This window comes from Chamaea fasciata, unplaced genomic scaffold (assembly GCF_029207755.1).
Source record: "Chamaea fasciata isolate MVZ Bird 193981 ecotype frontalis unplaced genomic scaffold, bChaFas1.0.hap1 SCAF_1, whole genome shotgun sequence".
Taxonomy (NCBI): domain Eukaryota; kingdom Metazoa; phylum Chordata; class Aves; order Passeriformes; family Sylviidae; genus Chamaea; species Chamaea fasciata.
In genome coordinates this window covers 83,488,082-83,516,053 of record NW_027094086.1, presented here as the reverse complement: position 1 = coordinate 83,516,053, position 27,972 = coordinate 83,488,082, and the positions used below count along the sequence as shown (strand labels likewise).

Sequence of the window (27,972 nt, the reverse complement as noted above, 5' to 3'; positions counted from 1 at the left end):
TGAGCAAAGTGTTCTGAAGACAAGCAAGTATTTCAACAAGCTTCATTTATGGATATTTTCATGCTTTTCTTTTTAACAGAATTCACTTTTTTGTTATTTGCTTGGAACTTTCTTGTTGCCTGAATTAAGGGGGTAATTAATTCGATGAGCATTTTTATGCTGATGGTCCTCTGAAATGCCTTTGGAGGAATAAAACAAGGTGTGGTTTTTTCCAGTGCTAGAGGAAATCTGACCAGTATGTGCTCGCCTTCAGAGGGCAGCACAGGTTAGCAAAGGCTTGAGAGGTGGTGCTTCGTTCCTCAGCCTCTGATGGAGGCAGAAATTGTGCCCCTCAGGTCAGATCCATCAGACAGTGCTGTCTAGTGGGCTGCCTAAATATTGGGAAGAAGAATGTTTCAAAGCCATTGTGCCTCGTGGTTGCTCTCCAAGCCAAGTATTATTTACCTTTTCCCTTCCTCCCTGTGGTAATTAGCAGCACTGGAGAGTGGGCTGCTTCCTGCTCTCTCCCTGCTGCTGATGTGCATCTCTTTTATATCCCCTTAAAGAGGCTCATCTCCTCTGTTTGAATGCTCCATTAAAACGTCCATCAGGACCAGATGCACTCAGAGGTGAGCATTTCATTTTGCATCATCTCCAGTCCCTTCAAAACAGAGCTAAGGCAAAACCATCCATTTCCTCTCAGTGCAATTTATGCACTCTCCACACAGGATTGGCAATGCTGCTTTCAACAAGCAGAAGCCAATCTCCTAGTGAAACCGTCAAAAGCACAAGATGAAAGAATGAAATCCAAAGATTACAGAGTACATTTCAGAGTAATCAATCCAAGACTAGATGGATTTGCTGGACAAGTGGAATACCTTTGACTAAGCAACAGAGTAATCGGCAAGCAAGCTCTGAAGCATGTTAACAGTTGAACACGAGGTCTGTAAAAACTGTATCAAAGAAGTGATGTGACTAAAGAATTGGCTTTTCCTGCATGAAGGAAAGGGGGTCTCGGCGAACTCGATGAGCCGAGGCGACGGCCGAGGCTGCCGCGCAGAAGGAGGCGGGGCGGGCCGGGACTGGAGAGGCGGAATGCACTCAGCGGCGAACGAGAAGCCCGCGGCGAAAGGAGACTGAAGCAGCGAATGCACAAAGTAGCGAAAGGCTGCGGCTGGAGCCGGCCGTGGGACGGCCCCAAATGAACGAAGACAAGAAGCGGGCGGCGGAGCGGGAGGCGAGCGGGGAGGGCGGGGAGCAAAGGGCAGAAACAATGAAATGCGGGGCGGCTGTGCCCGCTCCACGGGTGGCCGCGGGGGCGGGCGGGCGGTGGCCGCGGCGGCTCCGCGCGGGTGAGTTTTCTGGCCTTTGACCGCCTGGGGTGAGCCCTGAAAAGCTCTCTGAAGGTCAGAAATGGTTATGAATTGCATGCTGGTATAGTGATGTATTTATTTACTCTTCGGAGTGAAGGGCTTTAAGGAAATAGATATTGTAGTATCACTAGGAAATTTGGATGCCATGAGGTAACAGTTGCTTCTGTTGTAAGCACCACCATAAAAATCCACCATGCCATGATCTCTTTTTCTCTTACAGAAGTTGTCCCGCTAAGAAATGATGGAGATCATGAGAAAGGCCATGCCATAGCCATTCCATGTTGGGGAATTCAGTACTTTGAGAAACAAATTGCACTGATGTAAGTTGTTTCTTCCAGTAGTAACATGCCTATGTGAAAGATATGGATAGCCACAACAGCAGTATTAATTAAATAATGCCTCAAATGAGTTCCATTGCAGGAATTTTTTAGAAAATTACCTAATGAATGTTGTTTCCATCATTTAGCTTGTTTGACTCTCACAGATAAAAACGTGGATGATACAGCTGGCAAAGAGTTGTCCGGGCTCTTATACTAAATATTGATGTGAAATCGTTACTTGTATTTTATTCTTCTTGTCCTGTTTTCCATGCACAAAGGGTTGAAACCCTCAGTTTAACCTCTGGACTGCATTGTTTTCCCTTTTCTGTGAGCATTTTGTCTCATGTTGAGAGAAAAGCACTTGACCAAAATGACTGCTGCATACCATTTGCTACGAAATGACTTAAAAAGAGAAGTGTTTATTCAAACTGATGGTTTGAATTCCAGTCTATCCTGAAGATATAGTTTCTGGTTGCCAGGATGAATTCATTATCCGAATTGCCAGCAGCTACCTGGCATGTTCAGCATGTTTCCAGACAGGCTGTGCTCTTCAGGATTTTGGCTGTGGTTTTTGTCTTTCATTGTTACTAAGTAGTCTGGGATTGTGTAGGCCTCTTAATGAATATGCCTTACAGCATGCATTTAGATGGTACCACGAGATAATATGACAGAACTAGCGGTTCACTACAGGGGAAAAATATATCAACAACAAAAACCTAACCAAAAAAAAAAAAAAAAAAAAAAAAAAAGGAACCCAAACCAAAAAGTGAGGTTCTGATTTCAATTGTACCCTTTTATCTCAGTAGGAGCAAGAGAACTGGACTGTTCTTATTTCTGCAATAAACCATAGTAAATCAAAACAAACATCTATCTCCAAGGACTTGACCACGTTTATGTACTTTAAGAGGATTTTGCTCATATGTGGACACGTGCAAGCGTTTTTTTTTTTAAACAGCAAAAGTATAACTACACATGCTCTGAGTTAACTCATCTGTGTAAATTTATCTCTAGTAAATTTATCTCTATTGGAAGGTGATATAAAACACAGAGATAAAACTCTCTTCCTTATCCATATTGTGGTATGTACTTCCTAGGATGAGCAATTTCAGCTGTATGAATCAGACAAAAAGCAGACAATTGGCGGTGGGTGGTGGTGGTTTTTCTGTTTAAATTGCAAAACCAAAGTGCTTTCCTAGGAAGTCTAATGTTAGCAGCAGTACAAAGTCTGGGTTACTCATCATAGCACAGTGAACAAATATTTCTCAGAGTTTTGTCTTGTTATATAAAGGCTAGTCAGCTTAGGAGAGGCTAAAATGGAGGGGGAAATGCAGCCACTATAATCCTCTATTCCACTGGAAGACTCTCTTATGTTGTCTACTCAAACCAGCAGCCTGTTGCAAGTTGGCTTTGGACAGGGTACTCAAGGTGCTCAGGAATTTACCAGTTCCCTCTTAGGAAGTATAACTGCAGTCAGGCTGACTTTTTAATGTTGCATTCCTAAGGGTTAATAGAAACCAAAGATTTTGCATTCAGTATTTTTTAATGCGATGGGTGTCAACTTCTGACTGCTACTTTGCTCAAACTAAGGCTAAGCTCCTGATTTTATATTGAGACTTTTGATGGTTTCAGTCTCTCATCTTGTTTAACTCATTAAAATTACATTTTCTACCATTTTCCTCAGTTAAAACATCTTGTACTCAAAATTACTTTGCTTTGAACTTAGTGAGACCTGTGTTCATTCAGTAGTTCTACAAACAAAATCCTTCTCAAGAGGTAGTTGAAGCAGCATATTATTATTTAGAAATGTGAATACAGACAGCATGCCAGTTTTCTCTGTTGGAGTAGGCCCCTGTCAGTCATTTGTTCTGAAAATGAAAAAAAAAAAAAAAAAAAAAAAAAAAAAAAAAAAAAAAAAAAAAACAGGAAAAAAGCCAGGAGTATTATTAAGGAAAAACACAACCATCTTATTGTGGGACATAAATTATGGGTGGGGAATAAGGTCAGTAAGGTTGCTGGGTTTTTTTAATGGCTGAATGTGAAGCTGATTTTATTGAGATTCTTATTGCTGAGATTTTGTTTTGTGCACTCTGTTTGTAGAACACCAAACTTTTCTCAATTTAATTGAGTTACAGTTCAGGTACTGAATGCTGATACCAACACAATAGATACAGACATCAGTCTCCTCATAACGCTATGCTGATTTGTACAATTATGCAAGGTTTTATCTTTCTTCTGATTTCCTGGCAATTGCTGCCCTAAAAGCCTTCCGTCATGTATCTTGCACACATTGACTGAGTTTGTGGAAATAAAGATAAGGATGTAATTAAAATGGAGGGTTTGAGTCTCGCTTTGGCAAACCCTGTCTACGGCAGCAGCAGCAGCAGCTTTTTTTGCTAAAATGCTGAAACAAGGCCCAGAAACTGAGAATAAACACAACATCAAAGCTCTAGGAGCATCCGCGGACGGCAGGGAGAAGGAACTCTGCTGACCTGAGATATTCTAGAATACGTGGTTTCATTGCAAGGGTCATGGGTAAAGAGGGCCTTGCCTTCAGCCACCAGCCTTGGCTGAAGGGAAGTCCCAAAGAGAGTGGGAGAGAGAACAAGAGAGTAAGAGTTAAGAGAGAAGGGAGTGAGGGAGCAAGGTGGCAGGGGTCAGAGAGCAGGGGGAGGAGGTAAGAGCGAGAGTAGGCAGCAGAGTGGCGAAGAGGTAAGAGTAAGGGGAAGAGGAGAGGCGAAGAGAGCGAGGTCCTTGTTACAATACATTAAATCTTGTTTTGTGATGAATATTCTAATTTACAATGACCAACCAATACAAGACACAAAATCCTATAGAATCTACATATAGCCTATAAGAACTACTACAGTACCATACTATGTTATATTTTAAACTCTAAAACCTACTCTTTAGACTTTTCTGTTTTGCCACATTGACCTTTGGATTCTTAGCCAGCAGAAAGGTATTGTTCACTCAAAAAGGATTCTCCTTCAGCTGGTTAGGCTATTGTTTTCAGTTTATATAGTAACTAAGACTCAGTATCCTGCAACTCAAAATAAGCTTCCATTTCTAGTTCGATTATAGGTTTCATATTTTCAGAATCTTTTGCTAAGCAATCATATTTATAAGGTTTCCCTGATGCATCTTCCCCAACATGAAGCGTTCCAAATTTTTGCATGGGTTTTGTGCTAGTACTTTTTGTTTGCAAGGCATTGGGTTTTTGAAGCACTCAGTGCAGAGGGGATTGCATTCACATCTGCAGGCTGCAATACACACTCTCTTTTGCAAACCCACCACAGCCTTTGCAAACAGGTATTGCAGACCAAGTGCTTGTGCCATTTCATAAAACCATGACTCCCCCTGTTCCCTGTGGGGGTGAGCAGCTCATCTTACACTTCCAGGGGAAGCTGCTGGCTCAGGCAATCATCCTCTTCTATTGAGTAATTTGGTTTTCAGTATCTTCACCTACTCTGAATGACTTCAGACAGCTGGTTGCACCTGCTGCACCAGTGGTTTTCTTTGGATCTACTCTTCAGACAGTTATTTTGGTACTCTGAAGTATTAAATTGCATGCAAAAAACCCGCCATTTTGAACAAAAGTTTAAGTAAAAGACTTTTATTTGTTGCTTAAAGACGAAATTAAAATACCGTTAGCAATTACATATATTACTGTGCCACATTCAGAGCTGAGGTTGTACAGGTAAATGTTACAGTACCCAAGATACAAGCAAATAATAAACAAAAAAAATAAACACAGAACATGACAGTAGGCAATTACACTGGCTGCTAGGAATAAGGCTGTGGTACAGTACCAGAGGTTTGTGCATAAAGAGGTAGTGGAAGTTAGCTCAGTAAATGTAGAATCCTTGTACATAAAGAGAAACATCAGATATTTCCTGGAGATTATGCCCAGTCCTCCTCTGGGAAGCTGAAATATCTTTTGGGAATGACATGGGTTCTGGCTAGCATCTAATGCCATATTGGCAGCATCTGAACTTTCAAAAAGGCACCTGAGACCTCTAATCCCTGAAACATTTTCTTGTAACATTTAATGTAAATTTTCAAAATCCTCTTTAAACATGTCACCTAAAGTTCTTACTCATTTTTTCTCCTTTTCATTCAAAAGCTGTGTTGCAATTTTTCTGGCTGCTAGCTTCAAGGAGTTGCTTTTGTTTAAATAGCTTAATCCTTTCTCTATTAATAGATGTCTCTAAACAAATGTTATCTGACCTTCTATTTCACGATAGAACTGGGTAAACCCAGCTGTTTGAGACATGCCTTTTGGTGTCTAGAATGATTTTATTACAGTGTTTTTGTAAAGCAAGATTTTAGGGGAGGAATAACTTTGCAAGAACAAACTAGTATTTACGCATAAGGAGTGACTGGATTATTAAGGAGTGATTGGTAATCCCAATGGAGAGTTGTCAACACAGAAAAACCCACGTGAGGATGCATAAAGGTTGATACTGTGCTTTAAGAAACATGCATTTTTTTCCAAGAAAATTTATTTCTAGTCCAAGATTTCTTATGCCTACAGTCAGAAAAATAAATTACTACTCCTTTTCTCTGGGGTTGTTTTAATGGAAAGGCAGAATCTCAGTCAAATTACCAGGAACTCACGACAGAAGGATTAACTCATTCAGGAACAAAGCTTTCATTAACAACAGCAGGAACTGCTGCAAATGCTAAGTTTTCTTTTATGGGGAAGCATATCTGCCCATGAAAAGTATGCTTTGTGTTGGGTTGTGGCGAATAAAGAAAAGGAAAGGATGGTCAGCATTGAAATCCTCTTCTATGACCATGCAGAGCATAGCAATGCCAGCAGTGGCAGCTGCAGCTTCCGTGCCTTCCTCGTTCACTTCCACAAAAGACTTGTGGACAACTTCAGAGAGGAAGAGGTCACGTGCCCCTGACATTCCTGACAAGTCAGCCTTGCCACTGTCAAAAACATCCAGCAAGCCCATAGCAGCTAAATCTGATTTAAGGTCATAGCTTTCTTCCAGCTTAAACTTTGGCAAACGCACATGAACGTCAGCGGAATACAGATGCTCTGGCTGTGTCCATTCCTGGAGCTTCTCTAAGGTAAGCTGCCTTTCCATCTGGAATTAAAAGGACAGAGAGCATTACTTATCACCAGTGTAGTGTTTCATTTTCAGTAACATTTATGAGGCTTTATTTATAGAACATCATAAAATGGTAAAGCAGCTATGCAAAAATGAACATACATCATGAACATCTTTGCTAGCTAAATAGAGATCAAAAAAATACTACTGAAATTAAGTGGAGTTAGAGCAGTTTTTACTTTACAAAGTAATGCAGACATTTGCTTCTTGTTGCAATCTATAGAAGGGAAATACATGCACCTTGAGCAAGCCAGACTTCTTACTGTTTAATCTAACTAAATGGAATTACCTAATTAAAAACAAGTAACAAAAATCATAATCAAAGAGCTCAAAGAAGCTGGTCATTTAATGGAAAACAGTCTCACTACTTTATGGTTAAGGAAAGGAAGACTTTCAAAGCTACTGAAAGACAAATTCTGTCATTAAAAACAAACAATCGAGGTAAGTTAATTCTCACAGTTAATTCTGTTTTCAGTCTCCATCATGGTTCCGTTCAGCAGAGGATACATGAACAGAAGCTACAAAATCAGAACACAACTTCTCTTCCTGATGCAGTGCATCCATTTTTTTCTTTATTGCTGTACTAGTAGAGAGTTGTCTAAAAATACACCAGATAGATCTGGTGCCCTGAGAACATGGGTTCACTAAGGCTTTAATTTTGAATGGCTGAACTTTAAAACATGGAACAACTGCATTAGCTTAGATTGGTCACCTTCTGCAGTCCAGTGGAGTCCTCTTCAGTGTCATCAGGCAACAGGATGATCATACTAAGTTCTCTTTCCTCGTAAGGCAGCTCTAAAACACGGATCTTCTCTTCGGGAAGGTACCCAAAATTAAATTTATTTTTCTGATACATCATTTTTACTGTCCTTCTTTCATTCTGGATGGATAAAAAGCACCAAAGGTAACAGTTAAGGAAATACTCATTTAAAGAACTGATAGGAACCAAGTAAGTTAAAATTGCATTTATGTACACAGTTGTCCTCCATTTTACAACTGTTTTTTTCAGACTTCTGACTGCCTGTTTAAGAACAATTTCTTCTGAAAAGAAGAATTTCTTTTCAGAAGAAGTTGGTTTTTTCCTCTTTCTGAAGAAATAATGAGTTTGTATTACATTTGGTTCTCCTTTAGCTTCTATAGCACAGTAGTTACAGAAACTGGAACAGCTTCTTCAAACCACTGTACGAAAATGTTAAGCCAACAAAGATCAATTCTGTTTAGCATAAAGCAGATGACTGTATATAGTAACTTGTAAAGCTGTTAACATAAGCAGAATATAGAACAAGAAGATGGGGCTTAATCAAAATGTCCTGTCATTTTAAAACTGCTTACCTAGCATCACAAACACAGTTCATAGCTGCTGATCTGCTGCAGACAGAAACCCTACTAGGTCCTAAACCAGAGGTGAGAATTGTCACTAACACTATTCCAGTGAGTGAGACAGCAAAGAGCTTACTGAATACAGAAAAATACTAAAATCCATTAAAAAATTAAAAAAATAATAAATTACTTTGCATTTCTTAATTATTTTATCTGTAAGCAAAGCTTTCCATTACCACCTATATTATTAGACCTTTTCATTAGACATGTCCTACCTTATTTAACCGAAATGGTGCATCAGTGGTGTTAGCTTCTTGAAATTTCTCAGCCCAGTTCGCCTTGAAATAAATAGCATTCACCAGGACCAGCTTGGTCATACTATCAACTGAGCCTTCAGACAGCAGATCAGGGATTTTGCCTTCAGAGGCAGCAAAAAAAAAAAAAAAAGGGGTCACAACAAAATCATGTAGTAAGTTGATGGCATATAAAAAATACATCGAGAAACTGATGCCATGGAAATACTACAAATATAAAACCAATATCTTTCTGTAATAATGTGTATTTCAGTACCTGTCTCTCTACTTCACCATAGTTTTTCTTAATACATACTGCTATAACTTTTGGTATACAGTGATTTGATGAAAATGTAATATTGTTAGTCTAAACTGTTACATGTCACTCATTATACAAGAACTACAGAACACCCACATTAAGGAATACTGAATTTAGAAAAAAAATTATATATATATATATATATATATATGTACCAACAGAGGCTAAAACTAATTCTCCAACTCATGAGTACATGTCCATGTTTAGTCATCTCTCCTGCACTCATGGCCTGAATACAAAAACAGAATGGAAAACTCTCAGGACTTATGGAACTGTTCAAATGTCTTGCTTAGGTAATTTCTGGTTCTGTCCATGCATCAAGTGAGTATCCCAGGGCAGAATTAAACTGTTCTAAAGACAGCAGAGAATAAAGCCTATTCCTGCTCCCAAGATATCAAACACTGCCAGTTATGAAGAAAAAAGTAACTTACCTTCAGTTTTCTGCTCAACCCACTGATTAATTTCTTTCCTGGCTTTATCACAAGCCTGAAGAAAATCAACTGTAGCCAAATCAGCGCCATATAATTTCCGTGTATTAGTTAGGAAATCCTAGATTTTGGAACAATAAGAATAGCTTTCACTACATGCAGATAAGAAAATATATAATTATCAGATATATAAGGTGTACTCAGATTGTCACTAGTTTTGAGGTGGGTTTCTAACAGTGTTTCCTGGGGGAGGTCTGAAGTTAACAGGTTTTTCCCCACTCTTAGAGTAAGCCTCACAGTACACCAGCCATGTCTAGAGCTGATGGGGTGCTTACTGCAGGTGTTGCAATATTTTCCTATCATTCTCCTGAAACAGGCTCAAATACAGCTAGGATAAAACAGAACTCTTCAAAATAGCTGTAGAGGGACAAAAACAACAACCTATTTGCACACAAAGTTGTAATTCACTGATGAAGAGGCATGTTGGTAAAACATATTGGATATTCCCTCCCAAATAAATAATGTTTTCAGAAATATTGAAGTTATGTGGTACTAATCCAATGAAAATCCTAAAAAGCTGATTGCAACAGGAACAGAACTGGCTGCAACCTGAAAAGCTGGTTGCAACAGAGTGGGATGTCATGAGGGTTACTGTAAACTAAGAACATAGATGAGTGATTCTTCCCTTGAGGACAAGAACAGCAGAAGTGGACAAGCAGAGAAAAGGGTTTGCTGTGTTACACCCTTTAGGTGAGAGGCACAGATGCCCACAGCTATGGAAATGCACACAGCAAATATGACACACTTTTGTCAACTTCCCAGAAATGTTTAGAAATGGGCTTGGAAATAGTTCTACTTCATAAATACTCAAGTAGCTGCTCTTTCCCCCCAGATCCCACCACATGCCATCCTGATGTGCACCACTGTACCGGCAGAAAGCTGTAGGACTTCTCCCCAAAGAGCCGACTGGCCAGCCGTAAGAGATAGGGAGCATTGCTTCTGTTTATATCCATGGTCAGAGCCTGGAATCTTGTATGAACATCTTCAACTTTGTCAAGATGAAGCGTCTGAAATAAAAAAGGAGTGAACTAGCTGCTGTTAATACTGTCTTAAAAGAACATACGGTGAATCTGTAGGGTAGAGCTGATGCAGCAGGTTAGGATCCAGTAGGTAGGCTGGAGAAAGAGAAAAGGCTGGAAGCTGCTTAGAGACTTCTGTAAACCTCAAAGAATGAATCAAACTGTCCCTCACTGCTACACTGCCCATGTCAACCACTTGTATGGTGATCCTGGTTTATACACAGTCACAGCTGAAGCTCTTGCTCATAACCCCCAGTCCTGCCTGCATTTCCGTGGGCCTCTCCTCTGTGGACCACTGGGCCCAAGAACTCATTCCCAGGTGAGGAATCAAAAAGAGAGATGATGCTGTGGAGACTCTTTTGCTTTCTTGGTGCCCCCTTTAGCCCAAGGGAGTCTGGGGTTGTATTTTTTCAGAATATACAGTCAGCACTATTACAGGTGAGGTATTAAGAAAACTCAGAGCAATTATCTTTTATAATTTTATGAAAATATAACTCCATAAATACATATGCACTTCATATATACTATATATATATTTTTTTTTAAGTAAGTATTAGCTTTAAGATCAAATGCATCACTGCAATATCTCTTTACCAGTATCTCCTCTTCCAGAGGCAAGCTGGCTGGCAAAGACTTAAAGATGTCACAGCAGAAGCTGCCAGACCTCCTGGACAGGGAAGGCTACACCAAAGCAGGGACACTCATATTCAAACTGAAACCATGTGTTTCCCAGTAGGGAAGACTGCTGTGAAGTAGTGACTGGATTCAAAGGAAAGCTTTCTCTTCCTCTCACTGGCTTTTTGATCAGGCTTCACTGATCACCTCAGTGCAAGCTGTGCTGTACAGGTGAATGGCTGAGCAGGAACATCACGGAGGCAACCTCACAATAGAATTGTGATCCCGGAAACAAATTTTTGTGTCCTTGCAAACAGCTCTCAACAATTGCTAATCGCTGCCTTTTTAATTAGCACTGTGTTCATAAGTGAAATATTATGGTACAACAACATGCCCTGTTGAGACTGACTGTGTTGAAAGACATTTATTTTCCCCCCAAGTTCCTTTTGCGTGATTTCTGCTGACAGTAGGTTTATCCTAGGTGGGGCTGTCAGTCTGATTACATGAAATACGTTCAAAGTCTGTTTGAACAAGCAGTGGGAAAGTAATTTTATTGAGTAAGCACACCAACACTCAACAGTATAAAACAGTTCCTCCTGAAGTCCAGAATACAAAGGTGAAATTATTCATAGGCAAATGTATGATGACAACCGCAATGAGGAGACTCATACACCTTTTTACAGGCGTTAGCCTAATGAGAGTGCAAAAATAACAGTGACCAAGTCCCCTGCATGACAGAGGTTTCAGGGGAAACTAGCACACTCCTTTGTGCACCATTTTTGCAATTTATATGGAGGTTTTTTTAAACTATCCTACCTACCCTAAAGCTATGGCAAGGATAACCATGCAGGCTTAGCTTCTTGGAGGTATCCAAGTTCCTTTTACTGAGAGATTGATACTTACTTACATCACCATCTATCATTATAGCTGCTACACTTTAGATATAAAACCACAGAATGTTACTGTGGTTTTTACAAAAACACACATAATTATTAAAAATAAACATACCACTGGCGATCTTGTGTTATAAAGTAATAGTTTGTCAAAACGTCTCATGAAAACTCATAAAGCCTTGCTGCTGGAAGTTATGATCAATTTAAAAGGAGACTAACTAATGTCATTAGTTTTCTCTGTCAAGAATTAACAAGTGAAATTAAATGAGCAACAAGGGCCATAGAAAATACAGACAAAGGGCTCTTGAGCAGGGTCGGCAGAGGGTAAGTAGCTGCAGAGTCTGAGGAAGATTCAGTGTGCATGACAAAAATCCTGTCTTGAACAGAAAAAAATACCCTCATTTAATCTTCCCTCCTCTAAAACACAACCCTTTTTACTGTAAATAAAATATAAAATTAATGACCATTTTATTTTACTAACCTTCAACACCTGGGCTTCTGTATTACCTTTGGCCCCCAAAAGGACCATGGCCAGAGCAGCAGAGATACTGACAGGAGAAAAGAAGACATTTCCTGTTGGGTTGGCCTCACTAAACCTTCTGAGTAGATCAAGTGCAAATCTGCTGTTGGCATTAGACAGGTTCTCCATGGTTATAGCTGAAAAATAAAACAGTTGATAAGGACTCTGGGAAACATTCTTCAAACACCTTGTCTAACCTTGTGTGACTCACACAGTAAAGACTGGATTAAACTGGATGCAGCTGTTTACAGAAACAGTAAGAATATCATCATCAGTGCACCTTATTCTTAAAAAAAATGAATCACATTGTAAAAGCAGGGGATTTTTTCCATGTTAATTGTGTATTCCAACCTTACTTATCATACTAGCTTTAAAGACATTATTTTTAAAAATTCCTTTCCAGCAGATGTGAAATGGGAAGTATATACGCTGGTAGAATTACAGAAGTCCCTCAACCTCACAGACCCAGTACACGCCAGGGCTCTCCCTCCTGCAGCATTCCCTCTGGTCCTCTACAACGAACAGAGAACATTCAAAGCATCTGCTCAGACACCTCTCAGCAACCTGCCCGTCTTCACGCCACGAATCCATGTCCCTGAGCGGTGTCAACCCTGCCAAAGGCTTGGGTGCACGCTGGCTTTCAGCAGCGGAGAGCACCGCTGTCCCCCGCCGGCGCTGCCAGGAGCACGGAGCTGCCTGCCCGCCGCACCCAGAACCACCGGGGCCGGGCGGCCCCCAAGGCACGGGAGGGAGCGCGAGGTTCAGGGGGCTGCAGGTCACCTACCAAGCGGCGGGGACACAAGCGAAGCGCCCAAGAGGCAAAGCTGCAGGGCTGACACCGAGCAGCGATGCATTTCGGGGAGATGCTCAAGGGCTGGCTGAAAGGTGCCAGGGTCGGGTCAGGCACAAAACCCCACGCAAGGGCCAGCGGCGGCACCGCTGGATGCTGTGAAAGCTTCCTGCTCGCCCAGCTCAGAGTCCGGCTGCAAGCAAGCACAGAGCAGCCGGAGTCTCGATTTGTTTTTTCTCTCCTCCGGACCCAACCGCGTGGAGGAATTCACACCAAAATTTGGGCATTTCCTGCAGTCTTTCTACAGCAGTTGCAAAATTAATCACTATCGGCTTCCTCCGTGCCAGACAGATAGACACCCGGCAGCTTTGCGACGTTCTTACCGAGCTGTAGGCTAAAGAAAGACCACCAACACGCCTGCAAATATCCAAACCCAACCCCAAGGCATACTTTCACTTTCGTTTAGCTCATTGCGCAAGCCTTTGACCCAAACCAGCTGTCAACAGTGCCCACCCCGGAGCCCGAGAAGCGCAGACCCCGCCGCTGAGGTGGAGAGGAAAGATTTCCCCTTCTCGTCCCGTTACCGTCCCTTTCCCGTAGGATGCGCCGGGGGCAGGCGCGGAGGCAGCCCCGCGGTGCCCCAGCGCCGCCAAGGGCCGCTTGTCCGCCTACCTGCCGGGCAGTGCGGAACCGAGCGGGATGGGATGGATCGGAAGGAGCCGAGCTACGCAGTGACACCGCGGGGACCCCGCCGGGGCGGGACGGGGGCGGGGCGGCAGGTGGTGAGAAGAGGGAGCTTCGGGAGTTGCCACCTTGCGCCAGCGGTAAAGGTCTAGGTGTTTTGGACCCGAGGGGCAAGCGCACCCTGGCTGCCCGGGGAGGCTCCTCTCTGCCTTCCCACCGTGTCTCTATTAACACTCATCCTTTATAAAGTTATTTCGCCTTTTTTTTTTTTTTCAAAGAAAGTAACTGCATGGGGAGGTTTCTTTGTTCTCCATCAGTCCTCGGTCTGACTCCCAGGATGTCCCCAACTATACTGCCCATATTGGTTTCAGGTGCATAGCACCAGCCCTTTAACTGGAGCGTATGGCATGCGTCCTGGTGACGTAAGTGTTGGGTCTCGTCCCTCTCCCCTGCAAATAATGCTTTTGTTTGCTTCACCTGAGACAGCTGGGTTACTGTGCACTGAATAAAGGATAGGGCCACCTAGCACCTTTTGGATGACATCTACCAGGCCTTGGTTTGAACCTGTGCAAAAAACCAAGCGAAAGCATTGCAGCCCTGCCCAGAAAAAAGTGTTATCTCGGGACTCCTTTGCTATCCTTGGAAATACCCTGAAATCCTTTCAGGCCAATCAATAATGCATGGCAACCCAAGTAAATGTCTCGGTTTTCCTATCCAGAAAAATCCTCTGTTTAGTGATGAACTCCAAACAAGCTATATAGAAGCTGGTACTACAGAAAATATTTGGGGTTTTCAGAAAACTGGTTTAAAAATGCACTACTAATAGTAGCAAAAAGAAACAGAAATCTACAGTACTTACAGTTATTTTAGTATTTCAAAAACAGAAAATGCAAAAAACATCCCTGTGTCAGGAAAGCTGTTTCAGATTTGTCTTTGCTATTCTGCAGTTAGAGTACATTCCGTGTTAAAGGACCAGAACCAGGTGACATGGAATAAACTCACCACTCCCCTGTGGTGATGGTTCTCAACCCATAACACCTTCTAAAGACGTGCTGCAAGAATCTTCTTGCCTATATGCTAGTCCAGTTGTTAGCCAAAAACTCCATAGCTATGCACGATGCTCAGCAATACCTGGAACTGGCTGCCACAAACTCCTATCAGCAGGATATCTCCTATCCAGGCAATGGATCAAACACTAAAGGGATGAGAGTGGAAGGTAAAAGGGGAGGGCAACTACAAATGTGCTCCAGCCTTGTCACAAGCAAAAGTAACTTCTTCTCTCCCATGGGCTCTCACTGCCTCACTCTGCCTGCTGGACACCAAAAGTGAAGTCAAGCACAGAAGAAGCACTCCCAGGGCAAGAGGGATGGTTCTTGTGTCAGCAAGAACCTGGAGACCTCTGCACACAGCTGCAGGGGGACTTGAACATGGCAGCTGTTGTGTTTGTCTAAGCAGCTCTGGTATTCCTGCCAAGCCAGAGATCAGGAGTACAGAAGAGGGTGCAGGCACAGCTGAAAGAGACAATTAGTGCAAAAGGAGTCACCTTGTTCTAGGGAAATATAAGTTTAGTGTGTGATGGCCCCTATGCTGCCAAGACATCTCCTCCTTAGGGACAGCAAAATCTGCCACAGAACAAAATGCTGCCAGTTTTGTTGTGCCAGATGAAGAAGAGGAAGGGATGATCAGCAGTGAATTCTACAGCTCTCATGGCACAGCAATTCGCGACCAGCCCAGTAGCAGCAGCTGCTTCAGTGCCTTCTTCATTGACTTCCACAAAGGACTTGTGAACCACTTCGGATAGCACCAGCTCCTTGCCAGTTGCGATTCCTGAGAAGTCTGCCTTCCCCAAGTCAAACGCATCAGGCATTCCCATGCTTCTTAAAATAGGTTTAAGATCGTAATCTTCCACAAATTTAAATCTGGGTAAATACAACATCACCTCTGTAGACCTCATCATTTCTGGACTGATCCAACCTATCAGCTTCTCATATGTAAGTTCTCTTTCCAGCTGAGGAAAAATCACAAATTTACTTAATTACAAAAAGAATTGAGTCAATATTACATAGCCAAAATAATGATTTCTGTGTGTTTCTTCACACAGCACATTTATTTTTCCCTGGGTTAGGCATGAAGACTGTGGGGGTATTCTTTTCATTTTTAATAGAGGAATAAAGGACTCAAGAAGTCTTAGTGATAAATTCCTTGTTCGCATTACCAAAGAGACCAAACTCGTGTCCGATCCTCACTACAAACCAGATCCTGCACTTTCCTGTGAGCCTCTTTCCAGGCCAAGGACATAGCAGGGGAAATCACTTTGGGGATACGGAGCAGAGGGACATTTCTGCTGGCCTTGAGCACCAGCAACACAATTGCTCTGGGACTGAACTGCAGGTCTCTCTGCAACACCTCACTTCCTTCCCTGGAAGGATTCAGGCTGTCTTTCCACTCAGCCCAACAACTTACCCTTTCCAAGCCAGTGGATTCATCCTGGATTGCATCAGGGAGCAGGATGATCATGCTCAGTTCATTACCCACATAAGGGAGCTCAAGGATTTTGGTTTGCAAGTCCCCAATGTAGGTCATGTTAAAATTTGCCTCCTTGAACATCATCTGCACAGGTCTGGTTTCATTCTAGAAATCAAGAGATGCGAACAGTTAGTGGTGACCTACTCTGCTGCTCTCAAACTGCAAAGCAGACGGCGAGTTACTCAGGGCCTTTTAGGGTTTCACAAGGAAGAGTCATCACACACCACAGAGTGCAGCCCTACCACTGTGCTTTGGAATGCACAAGGAAAAATCTGGCCAGGTGCAGCAGCAATACACAATATTCCACCACAAGTCGATAGGAGATTAGTCATCAGCCCTATATCCTGTTGGTTTTGCATCTTCAAACCTGGTTCTAACCTTGCACTGGAATACGAAATGGGACCGTGAAATAGAACATGGAACAGAATCTGTCAATATTCTTGCCAGCATTTTCAACACATTCACCATTCACACAGGGAGAGAGCAAGGTGTCAGGAAATTAATCTGTCCAGCAGCCTCTGAAGTTGCTGTCAGAGGTAGTCTAGGGGGAACAGAAATATTCCCTTATTTAAAAGTAATATTAGCACTTTCAAACATTCTTGGATTTATTTCACCAATGGGGAAGGGACAGTTCCCAGACAGGCGTGAGGGCTTCAGTTTTCCACAGCGGTTCCTTCAAGCAGGGGAATTAAGAGTGGCACAATAACAGTTCTTGTTAATGGCTCCTGGAGGCCAACCCAGAGCTGCAGGGGATCCTGAGGGGCAGCAATGGCCTGCCCATGCCAGTGCCCAAGTCCTGCTCAAGTGCACTGATCTACTTCTACAAACAAAACTGCAGAGCACACAGTTCTTCAAACGAGATTTTTTTCCGTTTCTTTTGGAATGGCTCAGGGGCAGAAATGCAGCAAGGAAGCTCTGACTGAGAAGACTTAAAGATTTCTTCTCTGAAGGAGACTTATATTCACAAGCTTTCACACCTGTCTCTGTGCTATATGAAAGGTCCTAGTAATTATGTGAAAGTTCAGAGAAACTCAGCAAAGACAGTGTTCATATGAAAGGGATGGGGCATAAGGAATCTCATACAGCCTACCCAAGGTAACCCTGCTTCAAAGATTTCATTTCTTCTTAAAGGTGCTCATTTCAGACAACATTCACCTAACAGTGTATTCTCAGCATTTTAGCACATCATACCTTATTAATATGGAAGGGCCTTTCTCTGGTGCTCTGTTTCCTGAATGGCTTTTCCCAGTTGCCTTTGAAATAGATGGCATTCACCAACACAAGTTGGGTCAAGGAATTGAGAATCCCCTCTGCCAACAGGTTCTGAATTTTACCTTTATGATTCAAAGAAAAAATCCACATTATTTCACTGGTTGACATGCATCAAATTGTTATCCAAGATAGTATCAACTCTGCATTTAATACACAAAAGAGAAGAGAAGAAAATTATGGACCAGACACAGCAATAGCTCTAAATTTCAACTGTCTGCATTCACAATCCTACATCCTGAAGCACGTGTTTACCCAAACAATGGCTGCCACTTGGTAAACTGGGCACTGGCCAAGCACTCACCTTCAGTCCTTTCCTCTACCCAGCCATTGATTTGTTTCCTGCAATCCTCCCAAGCTTGCACAAAGTCCATCTGCTCTAGGCCAGCATGGTAGGATTTCTGACTCGACTCTAGGAAAGACTAACAGGGACATTCACAACACATTTTCAGCAAAAGATTCACTCTCATTCAGACACAGATAATCCTTACATTCCCCAAGGAAATCTGCCTGCTTTCCTTCTCCATCTTCATACAGAGCCATTGAAGTTCTGGCTGACAAGTTCCTACTAGGATTTATACCGCTTCTTTGAAATATGAATAGATATTATTGTTATGGCTCATGCACTCTACTACAAACTTAGACACTTCATTGACAATGATGTGGGTTTTTTTTTTCTCTAATTATTTTGTGGTTCAGGAACCGGACAAATGATTTCAGAAATTTCGGTAAAAGACTTTTGCTAAGATACATATCTACTATTTGTCCCACAGTGAAATATGTGAATGGATGACAGAACCCTAGAGTGTAAAGACTGATGGATTTTACTCTGCTTGTCATCACCTGTCCACCCAGAACAAAAATTATTTAAGGGAGATTCTCCATCAAGTTCATACCCTGGGCTCTGGCAGAATCTATTGCACTCCTGGCTCTCAGCCCAGAGTATTTGAGAGGCAAACCACAAAGCCTGCCTTGACCTCCAGAAGAAAGAGGTAGAAAGTACATTATACTAACAATCATAACAAATTTAATGGCTACTTACTGCAAGAAACTTCAAGGTCTTTTCTCCATACAGCCGGTTTGCAGTTCTCAGGATGTATTTGGTGTTTGGATCATTAATTTCTGGGAGAAGGGATTGATAACCATTGTGAGCATCCTGGGCATTCTTCAGAGAAAGCACCTGCACAAAGACCAACATCCACAGCAGTGTCCATAACTTCTCTAAACACACTTGATCAGCATGATTCATTTTATATTAAAATTACAACTTTTAAGTTAACTACTGTAAATATTCCCCCGCAGCCCCCCGGGACTAGCTCAGTTTCTTGAGAGGCTTTCGAGGGATATCTCAGAGGGACAGGACAAAAGATTCCAAAAGATGCTCTTACCCCAGGATTATTCCAAGGCGTTTATTCTCGAATGGTTCCAGGGGTGAACAGAAAGAACAAGGAAGTACAGGGGTCTTATCAAGTCTTTCAGGGAGGATGGCTGGCACTCAGCCAATTAGGTCAAGAAAGGAAGGAAACATCAAGCCATATGGTTACAGGCATTAGGGGTCTTGGGGGAAAAAAACATTCCCCAGAGAAATACAACAAACTAGTATGACTTGAAGCCAAAGATTTCTTCACTACACCTCCCATCTGGAGCTTATCATGCAAGGTATATCTGATGTCTTCAATAGGATGTTGCACAATACTTAAATTAGGAATCAGCAGAGTCAGCAGCCCTGGTTTTACTTCCCTCAAGCCAAGCGCTGCAGGATCACAGAATGGCTCAGGTGGGAAGGGACCTGTGGGGACAATCTGCTACAGAAGCCCTGCCCAAGCAGGGACACCTAGAGCTGGTAGTCCAATACTGCCTCTAGATGGATTTGGAATATCTCCAATTATGGCAACAATGTAGGATTTTGAGAGAGGTTTATAAAGTACATGGAAACAAAACACAACTTTATACTCCTGTCCCACTTTGTAAAGGAATCAAACATCCAGACCAAAACAACTGGTTCTGCACTTCATATTGTCATTCCTACATAAAACACAGCCAAAGACATATTTGTTCCCTGAGCAAATTTTTAAAGAGGAGTAAATCAAGTTGCAGTGAGCAGTTTCAAATGCAGACAGTGGGATTTTTAAAATATTTCTTATGTGTTTGCCTTTATTTTCAGAACATGTATCATATGATTTTTAGCCCAAGCAAAGAAGGAAAACAAAATTATTTATGTCGCCTTCAACTGAGCAATAAAAATATTCCAAGTACCTCCTAATTACATATTGAAGAAGGTCAGTCTCAAAAATCACCAAAAAAACCCCCCACTTACTAAAGCCAGAAACCTTTTCATTTCATAAGGAACAAAGCTCACACGCACACACAAAAAGGGGCTCTATTTACACACAAACACCAGAGGAAGAACTCTGCTCTCTCACACCACAGTGACAATCACAGTTTAGCACAAGTGCATGTCACAGACTCTAAGACACATCACTTCCTTCTATGATCCCATCAAATGCAATCCACTCACTTTATTTTGACCTACCTTGCTTATTTGGGCTTCAGTGCTACCTCTCGCACCCAGAAGAACCATAGACAAAGCAGAAGAAATACTAAATGGTGAAAAGAACACATTCTGCCCACTGTTCTTCTCACACAGCTTTCTCAACAGGTCCACAGCAAAAGTGCTGTTTGCTGCACACAGGCTTTCCATGCTTCCCAGCCTGGGATATAAAACACAGAACAAGAATGATTCAAATTTATTTAAATACAATACAGTTGTTTCTCACTTTTAAACTTCCCAGGGTGAACTAGGCAGCAAAGGCTGGAAAATTATCAGCTCACTGGAGACTAATTTGGTGCCACAAGCACCTCAGATACCACACTATACATTTGAATTATTTCAGCCATTTAGAGTCTGCTTCTAAATTTCCATCCCACACCTACACAGTGTGACAGACATGTTTTGAGGTGATCAGGCACAACAGCATTTCGTTCAGGACTCCCAGAAACAATTCTCTCTTGACTTCACCCAGAAAATAATTTGCCTTTTTAGGACAACCACCAGAGCCAAGGTTAGACATCAGAGTGGTAGAATTACCAACTCTTACCTTCTTTAAGTCAACAGACCTTCAGTGGTAGCTGCAGCTTGCTTCTACGTGTGCAAGCTGGGTTTTAAACCTGCCAACCAGCATGGGAGAAGTCGATAGAAGGGCTTTGCCTAAAAGCAAGAAAACCAGCAGGAATTTCATTGTCACTGCAACATTCTCTAACCAAAAATGCTAAAAGAAACACCACAACCAAACAGAAAAAAAAACTCAACAACACCTCTTCCCAAACGAAAAACCCCAACCATACCAAGCATATATGAGTCACATTGTAACAGGATATTTCCTCTCCACATTACTCATCTATCCCATCCTTATTTATCACTGCGAATTAACGGCCTTATATTAAAAAGAAAATCCTTTACTTACAACTGTAAACTGGAAGGACTTGTCCTGGCCTGACTGTGGTTAAAGTACATCAGACTCACAGACCCTGCACGCCACACACATTTCACTCACACAGCAGCTTTCCCCACACTTCTTAAAGCAGAACCGGCAGGTTTGCTGATTCCTGTAAGACCCAAATACGGGGAGGAGTTTGTATCAGAATTCGGGGATTTCCTGCACGCTCCTCCCACAGAAATTCCAAATGTCACTGTCAGATCTCCCCAACAGACACACAATCGGCACGGCACCTTTAAAATGTTCTTCTATCGAGCTCTGTGCTAAAGAAAACACCAGCACTCCCCGAGCCAACATCGAAACCAACACCCCACAGCGCGCCCTCACTTCCCTTTCCTTACACCACCCGTGCCAGCCTTGCACCCAAAGCCCTGCACAGCCCGCACCCCACGCTGCCCCACAAGCGCTGCCAGCACCGGGAGACCGAGAACCATCTCCGCCTTTCTTCCCGACACCGCCCCACTCCCGGAGGATGCCCCGCGGGCGGGGACAGGGCGGAGGCTGCCCCGCTCCCCTCCCGCCCCGCGCAGCCCCAGCGCAGCCGAGGCCGCTTGGCCGCGTCCCTGCCCGGCCGGCGACAACCGCGACGACACCGGACTGCGCTCTGCCAGAGCTCTTCTCCTCCTGCCACACACTCATCAACACGCCAAGAATTCAGCAGAGAAAAAGGAGAAAAAAACACCCATGCCGCGCTTACACTTCTTTTATTACTCCAGGAACAGGACCCACAGGAAACATCCCAGTGCAAGGAAAGCTGTTGCAGCTGTGTTTTTGGTATTGGACAGGTAAACTGTGGTGTCTAAGAAAATATTAATAGCATAAACATATAACAGTAGCAAAAAAGGAAAAATTAAATCAAGGCTTTGTCATTCAAATATTGCATAGGCACCTATCACCCCTTCTGTTACATTCTTTGTTAAAGGACCGGATCCAGATGACAGGAAATAAACCCAGCTGTCCTGGGGTGATGAAACAAAGGGAGTCTCCCCACAAATACTTCACAGGGACATCTGCTATAAAAGCATACTTTCATTCCCATCCTTCCCTATGTGCTGGTCCAGTTGTTAGCCAAAAACTCCATAGCTATGCACGATGCTCAGCAGTACCTGGAACTGGCTGCCACAAACGCCTTTCAGCTCCAGGCAATGGATCAAGGCACTAAAGGGATGAGAGTGGAAGGTAAAAAGAGAGGGCAGCTACAAAAGTGCTCCAGCCTTGTCACAAGCAAAAGTAACTTCTTCTCTCCCATGGGCTCTCACTGCCTCTCTCTTGCCTGCTGGACATCAAAAGTGAAGTCAAGCACAGAAGAAGCACTCCCAGAGCAAATGGGATGGTTCTTGTGGCAGCAAGAACCTGGAGACTTCTGCACACAGCTGCAGGGGGGCATGGACATTGCAGCTGCTGCGGTTGTTATTCCTGCCAAGCCAGAGATCAAGCAGTTCAGGAACTGAAAGAGACAGTGCAAAAGGAGTCACCTTGTTCTAGGGAAATATAAGTTTATTGTGTGATGGTCCCTATGCTGCCAAGACATCTCCTCCTTAGGGACAGCAAAATCTGCCACAGAACAAAATGCTGCCAGTTTTGTTGTGCTGGATGAAGAAGAGGAAGGGATGATCAGCAGTGAATTCTGGAGTGTGCATTATGCAACAACACCCACACATTGGCTCAGCTGTGGCAGCAGCTGCTTCAGTGCCTTCTTCATTGACTTCCACAAAGGACTTGTGGATCACTTCAGACAGCACCAGCTCCTTGCCAGTTGCGATTCCTGAGAAGTCTGCCTTCCCCAAGTCAAACGCATCAGGCATTCCCATGCTGCTCAGAACAGGTTTCAGCTGGTAACCTTCTTCCAGTTTAAATCTGGGTAAATGCACCCTCACCTCTGTAGACATCATCATTTCTGGACTGATCCAACCCATCAGCTTCTCATACGTAAGTTCTCTTTCCAGCTGAAGAAAAATTCCAAATTTACTTTGTTACAATGAGAATTGAGTCAATATCACATTGCCAAAGAAGTGATTTCTGTGTTTCTTCACATAGCACATAACATCCTTATTTTTTCACCCTAGGTCAAGCACGAAATCTGTGCGGGTTTTCTCTTCCTTTCTAATATGGGAGTAAAAGACTCAAGATACCTTAGTTACGAACTCCTTGTCCAGAGTTCCAAAGAGACGAAATGCGTATCCTACCCTCACCACAAAACAGATCCTGCACTTTCCTGTGAGCCTCTTTCCAGGCACTGAGCCACACACCACCTCCCAGCTGCTCAGCACAAGAAGATAGAGGACAAGCCACAGGACTTCCAAAGTGCCCACCCAACATCCCCCTCTCCATATTCCAGCATCACCATACTGTGCCTTCACCACAACCACAGCTGACCTCTGCTCCTCAGCATGGACAGCTCTTCCAGAGCCTCTGCCTAAGGGAGCAGCACACAGACTGAGCAGCAGTGACATAGCAGGGGAAGTCCCTTTGGGGATAGGGAGCAGAGGGACATTTCTGCTGGCCTTGAGCACCAGCAACACAATTGCTCTGGGACTGAACTGCAGGTCTCTCTGCAATATCAGACTTCCTTCCCTGCCAGGATTCAGGCAGTCTTTGCACTCAGCTCAACAACTTACTCTTTCCAAGCCTGTGGATCCATCCTGGATTGCATCAGGGAGCAGGATGATCATGCTCAGTTCATTACCCACATAAGGGAGCTCAAGGATTTTGGTTTGCAAGTCCCCAATGTAGGCCATCTTAAAATTTGCCTCCTTGGACATCATCTGCACAGGTCTGGTCTCCTTCTAGAAAGCAAGAGATGTCAACAGTTAGTGCTGACCTACTCTGCTGGTCTCAAACAACAAAGCAGGAAGTAAGTTATCCAGGGCCTTTTAGGGTTCGACCAATGACAACTCATCACACACCACAGAGTGCAGCCCTACCATGGTCTTTTGAAAAGCACAAGGTAAAATTTAGCCATGTGCAGCAACAATGCACAATATTCCAGCACAACTCCAAAGTAGATTAGTCATCAGCCCTGTATCCTGTTGGTGTTGCATCTTCAAACCTGTTTCTAAGCTTGCATTGGAATAGAAAATGGGAACAGTGGATCAGAACATGAAACATTGTCTCTGGATACTGCTGCTAGCTTTTTCAACACATTCACACAGGGAGAGAGCAAGGTGTCAGGAAATGAATCAGTCCAGCAGCCTCTGAAGTTGCTGTCAGAGGTAGTCTTGGGTAAGCAGAAACATTCACTTATTTAAAAGTAATATTAGCACTTTCAAACATTCCTGGATTTATTTCACCAATGGGGAAGGGACAGTTCCCAGACAGGCATGAGCGCTTCAATTTTCCACAGTGGTTGCTTCAAGCAAGTGAGTTAAGAGTTACCCGTTCTTGGTACATCTTGGCACATAAACAGTTCTTGTTCCTGACTCCTGGAGGCCAACCCAGAGCTGCAGGGGATCCTGAGGAGCAGCCATGGCCTGCCCATGCCAGTGCCCAAGTCCTGCTCAAGAGCACTGATCTACTTCTAAAAACAAAACTGCAGAGCACACAGTTCTTCAAAGGAGATTTGTTTCTATCTGTTTTGGAAAGGTGAGGAGGAAAAATGCAGCAAGGAAACTCTGACTGAAGAAGATACGATTCACAAGCTTTCACTCCTTTCTGTGCTATATGAAAGGTTCTAGTAATTATGTGAAAGTCCAGAGAAGCAGTGATGGTGTTCATATGAAAGGGAGGGAGCATAAGGAATCTCATACAACCTACCCAAGGTTACACTGCTTCAAAGATTTCATTTCTTTTTAAAGATCCTCATTTCAGACAACATCCAACTAACAGTGTACTGTCAGCATTTTAGCACATCATACCTTATTAATATGGAAGGGCCTTTCTCTGGTATTCTCTTTGTCAAACTGCTCTTCCCAGTTGCCTTTGAAATAGATGGCATTCACCAACACAAGTCTGGTCAGGGAATTGAGAATCCCCTCTGCCAATAGGTTCTGAATTTTACCTTTATGATTCAAAGGAAAAATCCACATTATTTCATAGGTTGACATGCATCAAACTGTTATCCAAGATAGTATCTACTCTGCATTTAATACACAAAAGAGAAGAGAACTATAGACCAGACACAGCAATAGCACTAAATTTCAGTTGTTTGAATTCACAGTCCTACATCCTCAAGTACGTGTTTACCCAAACCATGGCTGCCACTTGGTAAACTGGGTACTTGGCCAAGCACTCACCTTCAGTCCTTTCCTCTACCCAGCCATTGATTTGTTTCCTGCAATCCTCCCAAGCATGCACAAAGTCCATCTGCTCTAGGCCAGCATGGTAGGATTTCTGACTCGACTCTAGGAAAGACTAACAGGGACATTCACAACACATTTTCAGCAAAAGATTCACTCTCATTCAGACACAGATGATCCTTACATTCCCCAAGGAAATCTGCCTGCTTTCCTTCTCCATCTTCATACAGAGCCATTGAAGTTCTGGCTGACAAGTTCCTACTAGGATTTATACCACTTCTTTGGACTAGGAATAGATATTATTGTCATGGCTTATGCACTCTACTACAAACTACAATTCATTGAAAGCGATTTGGGTGGTATTTTTCTTGGTTTTCTCTTATGCTTCAGGGACATGATATGTGATTTTATGAGCTTCTCTAAAAGACTTTTGCTAAGGGCAACATATACCATTGGTCCCACAGCCGAATATACAAATGCATCACAGGACCCCCAAGTGTAGAGACTGATAGATTTTACCTGCTTGTGTCCATCCAGAACAAAAATTATTTAAGGGAGATTCTCCATCAAGTTCATACCCTGGGCTCTGGCAGAATCTATTGCACTCCTGGCTCTCAGCCCAGAATATTTGAGAGGCAAACCACAAAGCCTGCCTTGACCTCCAGAAGAAAGAGGTAGAAAGTACATTATACTAACAATCATAACAAATTTAATGGCTACTTACTGCAAGAAACTCCAAGGTCTTTTCTCCATACAGCCGGTTTGCAGTTCTCAGGATGTATTTGATGTTTGGATCATTAATTTCTGAGAGAAGGGATTGATAACCATTGTGAGCATCCTGGGCATTCTTCAGAGAAAGCACCTGCACAAAGACCAACATCCACAGCAGTGTCCATAACTTCTCTAAACACACTTGATCAGCATGATTGTTTTTATATTAAAATTACAACTTTTAAGTGAACTACTATGACTTGAAGCCAAAAGATTTCTTCACTACACCTCCCATCTGGAGCTCATCCTGCAAGCCCTATCTGATGTACTCAGGAAGAAGTTGCACAAGTCATAAATTAGGGAGCAGCTGAGTCAGCAACCCTGATTTTACATCCCTCCAGCCAAGTGCTACAAGATCACAGAATGGCTCAGGTGGGAAGGGACCTGTGGGGACAATCTGCTACAAAAGCCCTGCCCAAGCAGGGACACCTAGAGCTGGTAGTCCACCACTAGTCTATATGGAATTATTGTATCTCCAATTATGATAACAATGTAGGTTTTTCAGAAATGTTTATAAAGTACATGGAAACAAGACAGGAGTTCACACTCCTCTCCCACTTTGCAAAGGAAGCAAACATCCAAACCAAAATTACTGGTTCTGCACTTAATTTTCTCACTTCCTACATAAAACACATGCCAGTAGATTTTTGCTGTGGAGCAGATTTTTAATAGGGGTAAGTCAAGTTGCTGTTATCATTTTGAAATGCAGACAGTGGGATTTTAAAAGTATTTTTTAATGTGCCTGACATCATTTTCAGAAAATGTGTCATATGGTTTTAAACCCAAGCAAAGGAGGAAAAGAAAATAATTTATGTAGCCACCAATTGAGCAATAAAGATATTCCAGGTACCTCCTAGTTACATATTGAAGAAGGTCGGTCTCAAAAACCACAAAAAAAAAATCCCAGAAACTACACCCAGGAAGCTCTTCATCTCATAAGGAAAAAAGCTCACACACAAAAAAAAAAAAAAAGCAAATTGACTCTGTTTACACACACACACACACACCAGAGGAAGAACTCTGCTCTCTCACACCACAGTGACAATCACAGTTTAGCACAAGTGCATGTCACAGACTCTAGGACACATCACTTCCTTCTATGATCCTATCAAATGCCATCCATTTTATCTAGACATACCTTGCTTATTTGGGCTTCAGTGCTACCTCTCGCACCCAGCAGAACCATAGACAAAGCAGAAGAAATACTGAATGGTGAAAAGAACACATTCTGCCCACTGTTCTTCTCACACAGCTTTCTCAACAGGTCCACAGCAAAAGTGCTGTTTGCTGCACACAGGCTTTCCATGCTTCCCAGCCTGGGACATAAAACACAGAACAAGAATGATTCAAATTTATTCCAATATAAAACAGGTATTTCTAACTTGTATGCTTCCCAGGGTGAACCAGGCAGCAAAGTTTGGAAAATTATCAGCTCACTGGAGACTGATTTGGTGCCACAAGCACCTCAGATACCATACTACACATTTGAGCTATTTTACCACCAGAGAGTCTGCTACTGGATTTCAATCCCATACCTACACAGTGTGACGTCCTTTGAGGTGATCAGGCACAACAGCATTTTATTCAGGACTTCCTGAAAGAAGCCTCTCTTGATTTCACCCAGAAAATAATTGGCCTTTTTAGGGCAGCCACCTGAGCCAAGGTTAGACACCAGAGTGGTAGAATTACCAACTCTTACCTTAAGTCAACAGACCTTCAGTGGTACCTGCAGTTTGCTACTATATGTACACGCTGGGTTTTAAACCTGCCAGCCAGCCCGGGAGAAGTCGGCAGAACGACTTTGCCTAAAAGCAAGAAAACCAGCAGGAATTTCATTGTCACTGCAACATTCTCTAATCAAAAAATCTTAAAGGTTTTTAAAACACCAGACAATAAAAAACCCCAACAAGTCTTCCCAAACAAACTAAATACCACAAGCAT

The 27,972-nt window shown here is 42.8% G+C and overlaps 3 protein-coding genes and 1 long non-coding RNA gene across 7 annotated transcripts; 1 reads left to right on the top strand and 3 right to left on the bottom strand.

Moving 5' to 3' along the window:
• Positions 1 to 593: 593 nt before the first annotated feature.
• Positions 594 to 10,129, top strand: LOC136291935 (uncharacterized). The gene is made up of 3 exons (XR_010721806.1): positions 594 to 1,216; positions 1,573 to 6,751; positions 10,045 to 10,129. It is a non-coding gene; the product is annotated as an uncharacterized lncRNA (long non-coding RNA).
• LOC136291907 (leukocyte elastase inhibitor-like) lies at positions 6,357 to 16,284 on the bottom strand. 4 transcript variants are annotated; one of them, XM_066187015.1, is made up of 7 exons: positions 16,197 to 16,284; positions 12,221 to 12,396; positions 10,082 to 10,219; positions 9,156 to 9,273; positions 8,388 to 8,530; positions 7,505 to 7,672; positions 6,357 to 6,768 (listed from the first exon to the last, which is right to left on the bottom strand). In XM_066187015.1, the coding sequence occupies exons 2-7, from the start codon at positions 12,386 to 12,388 to the stop codon at positions 6,367 to 6,369; spliced, it is 1,137 nt and encodes a 378-aa protein (XP_066043112.1). In that variant the 5' UTR covers positions 12,389 to 12,396; positions 16,197 to 16,284; the 3' UTR covers positions 6,357 to 6,366. The 4 variants fall into 4 exon arrangements, with proteins under 4 accessions (XP_066043112.1, XP_066043096.1, XP_066043121.1 ...); XM_066186999.1 differs by lacking the exon at positions 16,197 to 16,284 and adding an exon at positions 13,722 to 13,797; XM_066187024.1 differs by lacking the exon at positions 16,197 to 16,284 and adding an exon at positions 13,634 to 13,639.
• Positions 14,427 to 21,472, bottom strand: LOC136291928 (serpin B6-like). The gene is made up of 9 exons (XM_066187037.1): positions 21,259 to 21,472; positions 20,993 to 21,134; positions 20,627 to 20,736; positions 20,062 to 20,239; positions 18,571 to 18,708; positions 17,833 to 17,950; positions 17,451 to 17,593; positions 16,197 to 16,364; positions 14,427 to 15,741 (listed from the first exon to the last, which is right to left on the bottom strand). The coding sequence occupies exons 4-9, from the start codon at positions 20,227 to 20,229 to the stop codon at positions 15,340 to 15,342; spliced, it is 1,137 nt and encodes a 378-aa protein (XP_066043134.1). The 5' UTR covers positions 20,230 to 20,239; positions 20,627 to 20,736; positions 20,993 to 21,134; positions 21,259 to 21,472; the 3' UTR covers positions 14,427 to 15,339.
• A 240-nt stretch (positions 21,473 to 21,712) lies between these two features.
• On the bottom strand, positions 21,713 to 27,811 carry LOC136291829 (serpin B6-like). The gene is made up of 7 exons (XM_066186933.1): positions 27,731 to 27,811; positions 27,170 to 27,347; positions 25,985 to 26,122; positions 25,258 to 25,375; positions 24,880 to 25,022; positions 23,644 to 23,811; positions 21,713 to 22,971 (listed from the first exon to the last, which is right to left on the bottom strand). The coding sequence occupies exons 2-7, from the start codon at positions 27,335 to 27,337 to the stop codon at positions 22,564 to 22,566; spliced, it is 1,143 nt and encodes a 380-aa protein (XP_066043030.1). The 5' UTR covers positions 27,338 to 27,347; positions 27,731 to 27,811; the 3' UTR covers positions 21,713 to 22,563.
• Between the last annotated feature and the right edge of the window lie 161 nt (positions 27,812 to 27,972).

What these genes read in the sequence shown, in the direction of transcription:
- LOC136291928 (XM_066187037.1), bottom strand. Translation starts at nt 20,229, where the DNA reads ATGGAAAGCCTGTGTGCAGCAAACAGCACTTTTGCTGTGGACCTGTTG. An exon ending in CTGAAGCCCAAATAAGCAAG is followed by an intron (nt 18,709 to 20,061) that starts GTAGGTCAAAAT and finishes GTCTTTGTGCAG; the next exon opens with GTGCTTTCTCTGAAGAATGC. An exon ending in GGCCCTTCCATATTAATAAG is followed by an intron (nt 16,365 to 17,450) that starts GTATGATGTGCT and finishes CTTGATTTCTAG; the next exon opens with AATGAAACCAGACCTGTGCA.
- LOC136291907 (XM_066187015.1), bottom strand. Translation starts at nt 12,388, where the DNA reads ATGGAGAACCTGTCTAATGCCAACAGCAGATTTGCACTTGATCTACTC. An exon ending in CAGAAGCCCAGGTGTTGAAG is followed by an intron (nt 10,220 to 12,220) that starts GTTAGTAAAATA and finishes TTTTTATTTCAG; the next exon opens with ACGCTTCATCTTGACAAAGT. An exon ending in AGTCCTACAGCTTTCTGCCG is followed by an intron (nt 9,274 to 10,081) that starts GTACAGTGGTGC and finishes TCCAAAATCTAG; the next exon opens with GATTTCCTAACTAATACACG.
- LOC136291829 (XM_066186933.1), bottom strand. Translation starts at nt 27,337, where the DNA reads ATGGAAAGCCTGTGTGCAGCAAACAGCACTTTTGCTGTGGACCTGTTG. An exon ending in CTGAAGCCCAAATAAGCAAG is followed by an intron (nt 26,123 to 27,169) that starts GTATGTCTAGAT and finishes GTCTTTGTGCAG; the next exon opens with GTGCTTTCTCTGAAGAATGC. An exon ending in GATCCACAGGCTTGGAAAGA is followed by an intron (nt 22,972 to 23,643) that starts GTAAGTTGTTGA and finishes ATTTTTCTTCAG; the next exon opens with CTGGAAAGAGAACTTACGTA.